Below are 14,885 nucleotides of genomic sequence, written 5' to 3'. Positions count from 1 at the left end.
GTCATAAAACTAAGAAAACGAATGGCGACGTTGATATCGAGTTTTATGGAAAATGTTCCTAGTCTACGCACTCTAAATAAACATAGGACCAATTTCGTTTTGAATGACTGTCCATGTTATATCGTGACTTTTTAACGACATTGCATAAGCATTTATAACGTTAATTGTGAACTATTTACATCCTTGCCATCGCTCGAAATCCTCTCACTGCTTTGCAAAAATAAACAATTGTCGTTGAAGTTCCTACTGCCCACTGTCTACAGGTATGTTTTGGAGCTTTTCAGCGAACCGACAACGATAAAAATAGACGTAGGGACTTTTTCTTTTGCTTTCTTGGTGAGTGTAACCGTCTGCGTAGGAGGCAGGGCTTCTCCCGGTACCATTTAAAGTTGTGGGCGGATGAAAACAAAAGATAGTTGTCGCTTGGGAAGGCAGAAAGACTCGGATTTGTAGGCTTTGTCCAATACTCTCGCCAGCGTGCCTAGCTTTTTTCTTTTATCCCTTTGTAACTTTAAGTTCACGCGAAGAAAACGCACGTAAAGAAAACGAAAGACTAAAATACTGAGTTCTGACTCCATAAACCGTGACCAATCATCTTTAGATAGGAAACGCAGTAAAAAGTTGGCTACCAGTGACATTGTCACTAAAAGATAAGAGCTTGAAAAATACAGCGGAAGAGAGGTAAGCCAAGAGTTTTTCCCATTTTCTCTCATTGTAGAGAGTTCTTCGCCACTTCTCGGTACGTTATTTGAGATTCTGTCTCAGAAACACTTGTAGAATATTACGAAAAATGCTTCAAGGCAGAATACTGTTTAGTCAGTTATATCTAAAGCCAAATTTTTCACAGGGAACGTTTTAGATAATTAGGGGTGAGCTGGTAATTCCTAATATCGCCGCTATTTTGGATTAATCGTGTACTTTCAATAAATGTTTAACTAACTGTCAAGAGGTCCCGTAAAGGTGTGGCAGTCAGAAACTATCGAGACGCGAGTCACTTGAAAATCAATTCGTTTACGAGGCTTTTCGTGTTCAGAACGTCTTCCATGTAGGCATATCAATCATGGAATTTCCTCCAAGTTTTATTGTGAATGTAAAGGATGTTCTTGAGACAAGAATACTGGAAATTCTTGAAAAAATTCGGCTTCATCTTCGGGAATGCAAATTCAAGTTGTTGTTCAAAGACTTAAGAGGCATGATCTTGACAAGTTTGAATTCACACACAATACCTCATTTCCTTCTTCAATTTATCGTCTGAAGGGAATGGTAAAAAGATCCCTCAAAAATAGAATCACAATTTATTGAACATGTGAAATAAATTTCAGTCAATCAACAACTCTTGTTTCTATTTTGAGCTATGTGCTTTGCTAATCATCCATTCATCGACCTTGGATGACCTCACGTAAGAATCCTGAAAACCACCCAATCAGAGCGAACTTTAGCATCTTGATATGTGCTTGCTAAATTTGGCCACTGTCGTTTGCTCTCACAGGAGATAGACTACAGTGCGACATTTTGTCCGGAATGTTTTCTATTCCCTCCCACCCACCCACCCAAAGCGCTTGCCCACTCATAGGTCGTAATTATATAGGTCGCCAAAGGGCTTTTCCAATCATCTAGGATATTTTGAAATACAACTTAAATCGTAGGGCGACATCAGTTTTACACCTAGGTTTGTAATGTACACAATTAATAAAAACTCCTGGCATAACATGTAAATCTTGAGGGTTCAAGCATCACTTTTGGTTGTATTCAATAGATGCGTTAATTGTTAAGATGAGCAATGGGACTCTTAGAATAAGTACCTCTTTTGAGGTTTCTTTGTGTACACTCGAATTAAAATTACCAAAACGAACACTTATAACTTTTAGAGGAATAACATACCACATTTGAGGTGGTTTAGACATGTCAATTTATTGAAGGATCTTTACGATTCTCAGAGACACTAAGTATGTTACTTATCTGAACGAACTATAGAAACTAAGTACCTCGCTTAAGTTTGTTTATGTAGATTAGAACACCCTGCCAGTCTAGTAATAGATACTTGGGATCATAATTCACAATTTATACTTTTATATTGTTACCGTTCTTTGCAAGTTCTGTTTAGGTTGGTCAAATAAACATGGGAATGGGGATGAAGTGCTCCTCTCGTCACACTCTTGCCCCCATAGACTCGACTTTCGGAGCCCAACTCCCTCCAATTTTCCCCCCTTGAGTTAGGTCAGTGGAGACCCACTCCCTCCTCTCTACCCAGGAATGTTTACAGTGGCCCTGAGTGAAGGCTTACTCCCTTCTCTCCATCCACTGTCTACATCTCCTTGGGCTGTAGGTTTTGTTTTCTTGACACTCCAGGGGTCCATGGAGCTAAAATATTAACTGAGCACTCTGTTACCCACTTCCCCATTTTCAGCCACACAAAGTTGTTGTTGTCCTTATTTTAAAAGAAGCAAGGGGAGGTTGATTAATTATCTAATTGTTTAATTAAACAGATTTTCGAACCTGCAAAGCCTTAAAAAATAGCAATTACGCCTAGTAGAGCGTAATTGATAATCTATACAAACGAGGTTATTATGTTATGAAATGTGGTAGAATTTGAAGCCAGATTAAGATAAGACAATGTTAAGTGTCTAAGTACTTGAACTTGTAATCAAATAAAAGTCTGCCGTCTGTCAACGGCCACTTTACAGCGATAGTGTGTATAACTTGCCACGGGCAGAGTGCAAAGTCGTTTAAATTATCGACGCAAAGAATTTTAGGATCTTTCGTCCTACTCCTTTCCCTAATCTGCACGCTAAGCTGGACCTTAATTTTTGTAATATAAAATATGTATGTTATTTATATACTTATTTATTTATTTTATTTTTTCGGAGATTCTACCATTGATCATTGTGCTAGTTTTGAATCGGAAGCAAAATTAAGTTCATGTATGTATGTAACCTTATGTCGAGCACTTCAGCTGTTTATTAATCGACCTTGAGCTGAATATGGAAAATGATACGTTCATAGTACCCAGGCAGCCTGACTAAGCTTGCGATTTTCGACAAAGATGCAGCGGCGACTTCGGAGTGTTCGTACTAGGTTCTGATTGGTCAACAGAAGTCGGAAATTCTTCGGTACTTTACGAGGATCTCCAAAAACCGGCAGTTTCGCAACGTTTTATTTGGTGGTTGCGGCAACTCGTCTCTGGTGGAAAAAGAAACGTTTGTATTGGCAAGGTTAGGTTGCGCTCTGTTTGCTTTTAACGCTTAGTTGTAGTCATGTAACGTGGGTTCTGTGTATAAATTCATTTCGTTCTCCTGTATCTACTCAGTTTTCTGACTGAGCAACTTACTCGTGTCGGTTGAGCTGTTTGGTTAGTCAAAACGCCTTGTAAGATCAATCGGGATTTTTCTAGCACCAATTTATTCGTCAAAGGAAAGGATTTTTTCATGGGCGACTGCGTTCACATCGCGTGATTCGATTCCCCCAGTCGACCTCAAATTGCATTGTCCATGGATAATTTCTTTTAATGGTTTTGAAAACATCGCAGCTTTTAGAAGGATAGAATATGGCTGGTAAAGGCAAAACAGGACGTGTATGCTATTAACGAAATAGTATTGGACCCATTGGTGGCAGGTGCTGGTAGATATTGGTCTTGCGTATCCAACGGATAACAACAACGTAGATGAACGAAAATGAAAGGTTTCTAATTCTGTCTCTAGTGACATGTTTAGTAGCTGCACTCAAACACAACAGCACAGAACAATGCCTGTCGCAAGAAGCTCGGAAGTTGTAGTCGAGATATGTAGATAGATGGGGACAATGGAGCAGATATTGAACCCTGCACATGGAACCAGCATACATTTGAGTTAATTTAAAATGCAACTCTAATATTTCCCCATCGACAGGATAAATATATGACATATTTTCCACGTGTCTACCGACATCCATATTTACTCGTCAGTCTAACAACAGTGACGGTCATGTATTTGGACATCAGAAAGATTCCAGATCATTCCTACGTCGTGGAGTTGATGGGTGGAGGTTCGAGTGCTCAGTGTTTTATGCTGCTTAGATCACTTTCAATGACTTTGCTTAATTTGCTTGAATTGTAATTCCGATGAGCCCACTGTTTCTTGTTCAAAAAGCATACAGTGTCTTTCCTTGGTACTGCAGGCTTTCTAAGTCGATAGAGTGGTTTTTATTTTGAATGACGAAAAGAAATTGGTTTTGCATCAACTATGCTACACTATTGGCTTAAAAAAAAAAAAAAACTCGCGCCACTTTCTCATCCAATCAAATGTAAAACCAAAACCAATCGAGACTCGCTCGTACTCATTTTCCCACGCTTTGCGTCAGCTACATGTAACTACTTTTTCTGTCTTGATTGGTTCACTGTTTTGTCCTTGTCCTTTGTGATTGACCAGGATGATTACTTTGGTTTTGGTTTTACGACATAGCCAAGGTTTCACTCCTTTAAAACTCTCTCTAAACTCTTGTTTCAGCTGAAGGCGGTAAAGAAGCAGTTTTTCGTTGTTGTGCCATGTTTCTGAACGTCCCTCCCGCATGCCCTACAGAAGTGTTTCACTACTTCAAAGAACGTCCTATTCCGCTAACAAAGTGCCGCGATTGGCTGGATAAAGAGTTTTTTCAGCGTTGTGAGGAGCTACTTCAACATCAGTGGACGTCCAAGGGATCCTTTGTTACTAAGAGCAAAGAAGAAAAGGTAAATCCCGATAATTAAGACGAATTCCGCTTAAAGTTCGAACAATAAGTGCAAAAATTCTTTACTGAAAATCTACTCACAGCACGGTTACTTTTAAAATACTATTTAAAACATCTCGCTGTAATTCATTTCTCTAGGTGACCCCGCGATTAAATCCCCAAGCATTCTCGAGAAATTTAATGTCAAACCTCGCAAGAATGCTTAATGCGTGTGTTATTGTGTTTTCAACTAACGCGAAACGTCCGTTTTTATTGAAATACGGATAACTCCAAGCTCAATTTTCTTTCGCGGGGTCAGCTTGAGAGCTTACGTCTCGATAAGATCTTCTTACCTTTATTCAAAATTTTAGCATGTAATGGTGTTTTTTTGGCAATTTTATTTTTGCCATTATTGCTCGAATGTTCTGCGGAAATCATCTTAATTATTATAGTTACTGTAAAGCGAGACCATCACCGAATAATCCATTCGGTTAATTTAAGGTGTGAAACTGATGAGCACCTGCTGCGTTGTATCACACAAGTGATACCCACAGTCAGAAGAATAGACTAACAACGGAGATATTTGCGTCATTGGAGGAAACATTGCCGGATTTTATCGCACATACAAAAAACATGGAAACCAAATGTGGATTCTTCCCTGTCGCACTATCAAGTGACCCTTTCCTAGGCGTCATGACAACGGATACTGACTAGCCTGTTCTTTTCCCTTTCTTCTACAAATAAGGAAAAAGAAACAATCAAAACCACTACCAGTTTGAAAAAACTACAATGAACTGAACGATTCTGGTTCAAAAAGCATCTAATAGAGAAGGCCTTTTGCTGCATTTTTGGTCAAAACGCTGCTAACATTATGACTAAGTACCTTCTCTCATACACAAATGCGACCTAAATGCACCTAGTTAAAAGTTAATTCTTAAAGTAAATTGTGTTTCCTGTAGCTTTTCGAGATTATCCGGGAAACCACGGCAGTTTGAAATAGTCTCTCCGACGTGTCAATTTCAGATCAAAACCTCGCGCATGCGTAGCTCATGATGACACTCCTATAATAGCTTCAGTGTGCTTGCATAGTCATTTTTAAGAAACATAGCCCCTTAATTTTTGGTCTCCATTGACGCATACCGGTATATCTTTTGACTTGTTCGCTTTTCAAAGTCCTACCATGGTATGGTTGTTGTGCCGGGTCCATAGCACGAAGTAACTAGGAGTATTGCTGGAGTGCTCCTTGTCCTGTATGAACTGCTAATCATCGTTGGCTATATCAGATCACCGGTACTCTTTAATACCTCCGGTTTGAGGGAAGCGCTGTGAGAGTGGTGTCTTAACCACCAGTTCAACAACTTTTTTCCCAGTTCTATCTCATTCATTTTAGACGTGGTGCAATACATTAACAAAAGTTGCTTTCATGCCACCATCAAATCTCACTCACAAATCCTAATAACTAAAGTGGTCTCAAAACTGGCAGTCTTCCTTATTTTTTCTCACTCTTTCTTTTGAATGTTATGCATTGACTATCGCATGAAGCTTCACTCCCTCCTCTTCTCCCTGGATGAGACATCTGGCGATGTGCACAGGTGCACTCGGTGCTTGCCTTTTTTTAATTCACCTCTGCTCTTTCTCTAAACAGAACACTAAATCAAGACTTGCCAGGCCCGTCAAGGCTTGAAATCTCTTTAGCTAAATTGACGTTTCTGGTTTTGTTTATTTAACTCCAAACATAGAAACTTGAAAAATAATTTTAGTTGATCTATCACTACCTGGTTCAGTTAGTTGAAAGAGTACCAGTTGAAACTCTATCGTGCTTGATCTTGTAATTACATATTCATCCTACAGATTCAAGTACCTTCGTTTACCTCTTGATTTCATGGCATGTTTGTTATGCTGCTGTGCTTAACTCCCATTCAAGCAACTTCCGCTTATTTTCCATGAGGTCCATGGCACGATATACATGTAATTAGCAGGCAATAGGACAAAAACACTTGAGACATTTGGAAATAATTGAAATCATACTGAAAACTCCTCTGGCTGGCAAATTTACTTGGCGCTCAATCTCGTAAGTTGGTCAATTGCTGGAATTTTATTCCCTTTAATTAAACAACGTATAATCTAATTAATATCCCAATCTGAGAATCACTTGTCTGCTTTGCTGTATTCTCATCACATTTCGGTCCCTTTGGGTTGACGCATTTCGCATCACGCGGCATTAAGATTTAAAATTGGGTGCGGGAAAAATTTCCTCAACAACGTCGAATAAGGGAGCGAAAATGTGTAAAAATTTTAAGCAAAAAGTCTGAATCGCTAACCACGCCCAAGTACTTGCACTATTCTCGTAGCCTATCGGGTGAATGGACCTTTCAACCAAAGTGGCCAGCCTCAGGAAAACCGATTGCTACGCGATTTTTGTTGTTCTTTCCACACAGCAGCCTATTTCAATACTTGTGTGCTAATGCTTTGGGGAGGACAACAAGTGGAGCTATCATCCAGGGCAGGATATAGGAGGCAGAATGGCTGGGGAATAGGAAGACAAATCGAATTACACCGAAAAGTTAAACGATTTCCTCGCGCAATTACGTGCGACTGCAACAAAATCACAGATCACGGAGGACTCCTTTCACGGCTAATTATTACGTCATGGTTAAAGGTTATTTAGTGGATCACGTCCGTTTACAAGGGAAAAAGTGATTTCACAATTCACGCCACAAAATCTTATGTCAATTGACGAATCGCAAAAGTGCTCTTTACCATTTTCACTTTAGCGAGTTCCTTCGGGAGAAACAAAAAAAAAAAAACGTGAACCTTTAGCATTGGAATCTACTTCGGCTGAATGAAATAGCGGATTATTAATTTCGTTTTTTTTCCCTCTCGAGTTAATCTGCTGAAGTATTTAAGACTCCGTGTTACGAATACCACTTTCAAACATTGTTAAGTCGAGCGCTTTTTTGTTTTAAGTAAAAATTGACGTTTTCACCGCGCATTTTATAAATTCGTGTCTAATGTTGGAGCGTTGGCAAGGAAAGACAAACTTTACTAGAAAAGGAAATGTTTTTCCTTTTTACTGAAAACAGCATTTATGGATTCTCAGTTCTACTGTCGACAAAATTATTTCTGATGTGAGCGACATTGTAACATATATTGTTCTCAACTCTATCAGTATGATCATAAGACGGCCGTTTTTCAAGTAGAAAACGTGCCTGATGAATTCAAATAACTTACACTCACTTGACAAATGATTGTCTCGAGACCAAAACATTCATTACTTTAAAAGAAAATTATGATCTTTCATTATACGCAAGACAAAACATACGAGTTAAGCATTATTACAAATCTGCACTCATTTGTAACAGTCAATAACGCAACGTGGTCCAAATTGTAAGCAGTTCTTTCTGTCAGGTTGCCCAAAGGCAAAAATGTCTAGAAAGATGCCAAAAAAAAAAAAAGATGACAAAAGAAAATGAAGATAAACATGTTTTTTTTTATCTGTTAAACACGGATTAATCACTTGTCAAAACTTAACTCGCGTAACATAAGTATGCAATGACGGGTAGCGGTTAGCAAGTGGATAAAATATAAAATAAAAGACAAGTTTTAAGTTTGAGTTCTTTAAACTCTTTCACCCCACGCGGTATATCACATAGGTCTTCCAGCAGCCCTCTTCATCCCTTCTATCTTCTGCTTCTCTTTGTCAGTTCAAGCTTGCCTCTCTCTCAGCTCTCTTTCCGGCGTCCGTCGCCAGCTGTTCGTTGGCCGCCCCCCTTGAAGACAGCGAGGGCAGTCTGGGTAGCGTCTTGGCCCGTTTCGTGTTCCATCTTTTAAAGTCTATAAAGCTACCGTCCCCTTGTTGCAAATTCTTATTTTAATACTCTGCGGCATGTTTTGTTTGTTCCGTTCGAGACAATGGACCATAACAGCCATGATCTCAAACACAGCCTGTTGCGGTTTTGAGCAGATGGTCCGGTGTAGTCATAACATGGCGATAGGCGGAGCAAGTCGAGTGCATCTCTTGAGTTACTTTCAAACGGCTCGTTTAGTTACATGACGTTAATATTTTTGCCCACTTGAAATGACGTTTGTTGACTCAAATTTTTCACGCTGATTAAAATTTATCTTCTTTACGTCGTTTTCATCTCGATGGCTGTCAGTTTCCCATCTTGTGTTAACAGTTGTTTCTGTTTCAAGCTGATCAACGCCGTTAGCCATATTCTCGGAATAGTGTTCTTTTGAAAATGTGCACACGTTACCCTAATATTAAAAGTTTAGAATTCTGTGTTAGATAGTTTGAATTTTCCTGTAGCAATGATAGAAAACTATTGATATCATTCCTATTAAATATTCATTAGCATTTCTACGCCATCAGTGTTTTACTAAAACAATGTGGCATACTACAAGAGCTCAAACCAGGCTAAAACAACCAAACTTCCACAGTGTTCCAAAACAAAAAGACGGTATTTCTTTTATAGGAAACCCTAGTCGTTTCCTTTATAATTAAGGTAACAGGGTGATGCATAATTTTCTTTGTCCTCATAACCTATATCGGCTTGAAGAACATCGATATTGTAACGAGAAAATTAATGTTCATCATTTCTGTGAAATAAATTATCGAGTAAAATCCTTTGCTTTAACTGAGAACACGATTATAACCGACTTGGCATCAAATTAAACCGGTAGGAAAAACAAAAAGAATCGATCGAGTGATTTCCCTCTCCTATATATTGATTACAACTTTATCACACTCACAAACCAATGCAACGCGGATTGTTGTGGTTCTCGACTTGCTGAATGCCGTTTATTTCCTTAAATGATAGTTCAGACAATTTGGTGGACTCTTGGCGGTCCACCTAATTCAAAGCCCTGTAATCCTCCTTTGTGGCAAGTCAAGAAAGTCAAAATAAGATAATTTTCAGAAAGAACAAATTTTCAGACATAATCCTCCTTTAATACTTCTTCAAAATTCTGACTCATTACAAACTATAATACTGCGAACATGGTCAGATTTTTTGATTTTCCAAGGAAACGCTTCCCGTACAAAGGGTATATATAATCTTATATCAGAGACGCTTCAACAAGATAAGTGGGGGAAAAGGGTTTATACAAATGATTTAGTTTAAAGTGGTGTTCTGGGATTAAGGCGATGATTTCATTCTTTGGAGATGAAGGTTGAACTGTAACTTGTCTTGGAAAGCCAAATATCTGGTCACATTGTTGTGTATTGAAAACTAAGCTTTTGCTCTCCACAAAAAGTCTACCGCCGTGTCAAACAGTTATAAGACGGTTATAAGTGCGTGTTAAAATTTGAAGACATACATGTGGGCAAGTTTTAACTTTATTACCAATTTTATTTGAGACATGTTCTGGAAGTGGTCAGTGCTAAGACGATACGTTCCTTTTATGTTACTCTGTCATTTGCCATCTTTGTAATCAGTTTTCTTCGCCGCCTGTGTCAGTTCAAAAACGGACGCCCCATAACCCAGAAACGTTTTCTGGGCTGGTCAAACGGTAACCACGCATTGGCGTTTACTGAAAAATAAAACACGACAAAATGTTATCTTCCTCGCAGCAATATTTTTGTGTTTATTTTTTAGCTTACAAAGCCACGCCTTCATTGCTTTCGTATATTTGTTCCTTGCGCCAGTATGTATCGATTGCAGCTCGGAAACGTTTTCTTCAACCACCGAAGAGTGTTTACAAGATCAAAATACAGGGCAAGCTAGGCTGACTTTCTTTCGGTGTGAGATTAACAAGTAAACAAACATTCATGCTATGTAAAGAAGATATTATTCAACGCCATGTTGACATACCTTCTAGGCAAACCCTGACTGCTTTGAGAACTTTAACCTTTGGTTTCAATATCCCCTGAGATTGTACTAGTTTTACATTCATTTTAATCGCTCGCAATCTTTCACATACTCCAAATAAGAATGAGGAAAACTGTCCTTAAGTCCCTTGATCTGATTTTCATCCATTACTTTTTACCACTTCAAAAATTATGAAAACCAACACAACGCGAAAACATTGCTACAAAAATAAAGCGTCGATAAATCGGTTGAGCTTGGAGAGAACCTCTGCTTACCGTAAAGCTTTCGACATAAAAGCTCTATTTTATCAGTGACATTCGTAGCTCACGTGCGTTGTTTTGATATTTAAAGGAATTTCTTGATCATATCGCTAGCGCGAATAAAACGACAAGAAAATGGGGCTCTCCTTGAAACTGCTCCTCCCAGAAACCGGTCAACCACAATAACAACTGACTTGTTTGAAACAGCGCTCAGAGACAATTATTTTGAATCTTGCACATTGCTGTGAAAAGTGTATTTCTATACTCTGATTTTTTTTTCTTCAACACGATAAAAAATTGAATTTCTGAATTTCTAGATTACTGCCGCGCTAGTGGCACAACGTGGCAAAATTCAATTGTTGCAGGTTGTCTTCGCTTGGATCTTATAATAAATTGATAAAACACCGAACACTGTGTTTGCCGTTCACCGTGAAACTTTTATCTTAGCACTTCCAGCAAAAAGGAAACTTTGCTTACCCGGTAAATTTCAGGTTCGTTAGAAGCGCTGGCAATAAGCGCTTCAGATGTTGTAAAGCAGAAGGCTATTACGCCTTTTCTTGCTTAGTTTACGTCTATATTCACACGAATTCTCTTCGTCTAGAGCACACCACGTACCTCATCACACTCACTGAGCAATTTTGCAAAAAAGTCGTAGTGATCGAAAGGAAAAACAAGAAAAAGGTTACCAGTGAATGTTTACCACAGGGCCGCGTCATTTTACACAACAAATATCAAGACGTCTAATTCAGTGTAACCGTCCCGAAGAAGACAAGCAACCCAAGCAATTTCAACACTAGAGAATTCCGAAATGATCGGTTTGAAATCAAACGCCAAGACCAGTGAAAATTCGTTGACATGTTTGAAAAACAACTCAGTTATCTTCTGATAAGAACAGAAGTGGTTTCTTTTTATTTTCTATAAAATGTCATTTGTTGGAAAGAAAAAAATAAACTAAACCCAGCGACACGCTTTCAAATTATGACAAAAGCAGTACTCTGATAAGTGTATATATGTTCTTCTAGATGACAAAATGAATTTTCGAAGACAAGCAGTTCAGTACTGATCAGAATGAGACATTGATTTTTTTTTTTGCGTTTGTCGAGATAGCTGTAAATGTGAATACGGGGGAACTTTTAAGACAACAAAATAATAAAAAAAAATTCTCAGCTGATGGGTGGATTTTTGCCTCCAAAGGCTAAAATCAGTATGCAGAATGACAGAGTGAGAAACATTTTCTCCTCAACATTTGTAACAAGATTCTTCAACGTTGGGTAAACCCGAAACAACAGGCTTTGAACTGAAACCCTATCAGCTTCTCCGCCACTACTGACTTCTTACTTTTGTGGGGTCGTGATCTTATTTTTGTTGTGAATTACAATGAAACAAAACTTTTGCTGCTAAAATAAATAACGTTTGTCAGTGTCAGTTGACGTCGTTACTTGAGGTTGCCGGACTAGACTGAGTGAAGCAGTTCAATTACGCTTTAGTCGAAGCAGGCTACCGGTAAAATTAGACCGCGCCACTGAAGGAACTCAGAAAAAACTTTGGAGTCTGTTTTTTTTTTCTATGCGAAACAGAATGGCATTCATGGACGAAATCAGGCCGCGGACAGAGATAACAATCGGGGTGTTGTTCCTGTACACGTGGTGACCAGCTAAACACACACTAGCTTCGTTTTGTTTTCGAAGTTTCATCTAGATATACGATCCAAGCGTTGTACCTCAGCACAATACACTCGAGCCTTTGAAGTGTTTTTATCACCTCAGTTGCCAAAAACGTGAACCCTGTAAACTCATCCCTTTGAGATCGATTTTTCAATTTACAAGTATACTTCAATTAAAACGTGGAATACTGTGGACCTAAATCCGATACCTCGGGAATTGCGGTAGCCGCAAAGCTCCTTTGTTAGCGATCGAGAGCTTTATGATTTCGCCCAAGCTAAGGCGACGAAAACTGTATAGGTGTCTGTCGGTTTGTATTAGTTCTAGCGTCATTCTCAAAACCGGTCTGTCGCTTAAACCTAAAGCAAACCAAGTAACATACTCCACAATTAAACAGCACACACCACCAGCAAAGGTTAACAAAACGAAGACAGACCCAAAGGTTAAATGTAAGTCTTTATATTACTTGAACCAACTGGTACTAGTACACTATAGTCGTCTGCTTAGTTGAGGCTGTTAAGCCCTGCACGACAAGAAATTAAACAATTCGAAATTGCCTCTTCGCTGCTGTTGATTTGGATAAACTGAGGTTCACGTTCAAGGCACACGGCAGTTCACTGAGAACCAAAATTTTTCCAACAGCTCCGATTAATATCACTAATGCCAACAAGCCATCTTTTATTAGTTCTTCAAAACTAAATCTGCGAGAGCAAAAAAATCGGTTGATTTGTTGGGAAAAAATGGTGAAATGAGATGACGCTCTTTTGATGAAGTTTCAGACTGGATGATGGTGACAAACATGTATGATTCTAAACTGTCCAATACTTTAAATTTTTTCTCTTCCCTTCTTTGCGCTTCCTAGTGTGCGACATTTGTTCTAGCTAGTTTAGAAAAATACTGGTCTCTTGAAGTTCTCTTATTCGAAGACTTTAACCTAACGTATCCCAGTCATATTCCGCACGGAAATAGACTCCTTCGTGAGGCAGTTCAAAAACCTGGATGATTTTCATTTTATGCGTCGACTGGAAAGCTTCAGATTTTGCAGTGAAAATTTCAACCTAGACTAATACCACAATGTATGTTTTGCATGATAACTCCCACAGTTGTCCTTAAATAATTTTAGGAATTCAAACAAATTGTGCAAAGTCTCAACAAAAATAAAACTCTAAGATCATTAGTACAAGACACTCGAGTTCTTCGCACATGATTTGTCCATGGACTCTTATTCCCAATTGCGGTTTTTAAGTTCATGTAAAGAGCTATCAGCAAAAAGTGTTTACCAGAAGAAACTTGCCAACAGCTAAAGTAAGTTATCTTGGTTATTGACCTATTTTAAACGAAAAAGATATATATTTTCTTTTATTGAAGTAGTCAACCAAAATGTAGTGTTCAGAAGCTTATATTGAAAAACCAAAATCAAATGTGTTCTTATCAAGCGCGCGAAATCACTCCTCGACAATGTCGAAACCAAACACGTTAAAAATGAGATTCTTCAGCGAATCTGTAGGATATGAGGAACGCATAGCCGCAGTGAACTATATAAGTCCGTCGAGATTCACCTCCTTCATGAGAGTTCAATCGGGCTCTTAACGGGGATTCGACAGGACCCAGCAGGGCCTTGAATCAAGCCACCCAATCGCCTCTTGAGTCACGACAATCTACCCTCCGTGCGTTGCTACCGAACGGTACTAGTACAATTGGACCTCGAATATTACAGCTCTCGCAGAAATACCAGTTCCTGTCTCAGAAAAGCTAAGAGGGAAAGATGTCGATGTCGCACTTTCAGGATCTTCACGCATTGCAAAGCCTGGCACTGTCCCCGGTACAGTTCGACGACAAGGGGGTAAGGTTCTGTATTGTATATCTTGCCAATATGGCACCCACTCGGCAAAGCAAAAATTGTTTACATGATACGTATTTGGATTACGAGAAAAAATTGCTGAACACGAGAGGCAATTACCTTCCTAAACTACGTTCGACATTATAGGTTGTTGTGGTAACTGTCGGGCGTCAAATATCGAAGTTTAACCGTTGAGAACATTTTAATAACAGTTTGGTGTCTGATAAAACTGGATCACAGTTTTTGTACTCGGTGGACCCATTACACACTTGAGCATACAATTTTAAGTACAATTCTCGAAGTATCACTTAGTATTGTATGGCAAGGCTTTCGCGAGAAATAAGTCCGTGACTATTAGCACAGTTTTCTTTTTCAATTGTAAAGAAGACAAAATGGCCGTGGAAAAATTAGCGAGTTGAGCCGCGATATCCGCCGGATTACCTCAAGCAAACTAACAAACTAAAATAGAAATTGACTTAAAACTTTACACGTTTACAGCACACAAAGTGAAAACTAATAAACACTAAGCTGACAAAGCATTCACAGATGATTAATGTTCGATTGACTTGCACTAGAATACCGTTCATCATATCTGAACTCAGCTCGAGGCATTGTAATCATGGAAGTGGATGTT

The 14,885-nt window shown here is 38.8% G+C and overlaps 1 protein-coding gene across 2 annotated transcripts in view; it reads left to right on the top strand.

Moving 5' to 3' along the window:
- Positions 1-14,885, top strand: part of LOC145483509 (homeobox protein Meis1-like) — a 40,691-nt gene that overhangs the window by 7,669 nt on the left and 18,137 nt on the right. Inside the window, exon 2 of one of the 2 annotated variants that reach the window (XM_081462030.1) lies at positions 4,482-4,702. In XM_081462030.1, the coding sequence (XP_081318156.1) occupies positions 4,520-4,702 (183 nt within the window). In that variant the 5' untranslated portion in view covers positions 4,482-4,519. Of the gene's footprint in view, positions 1-4,481; positions 4,703-10,207; positions 14,255-14,885 lie in introns of those variants that run through there. The other variant, XM_081462031.1, reaches the window with a different exon arrangement.

This window comes from Orbicella franksi, chromosome 4 (genome assembly GCF_964199315.1).
Source record: "Orbicella franksi chromosome 4, jaOrbFran1.1, whole genome shotgun sequence".
Classification (NCBI taxonomy): domain Eukaryota; kingdom Metazoa; phylum Cnidaria; class Anthozoa; order Scleractinia; family Merulinidae; genus Orbicella; species Orbicella franksi.
This window is presented reverse-complemented; position numbering and strand designations above follow the sequence as displayed.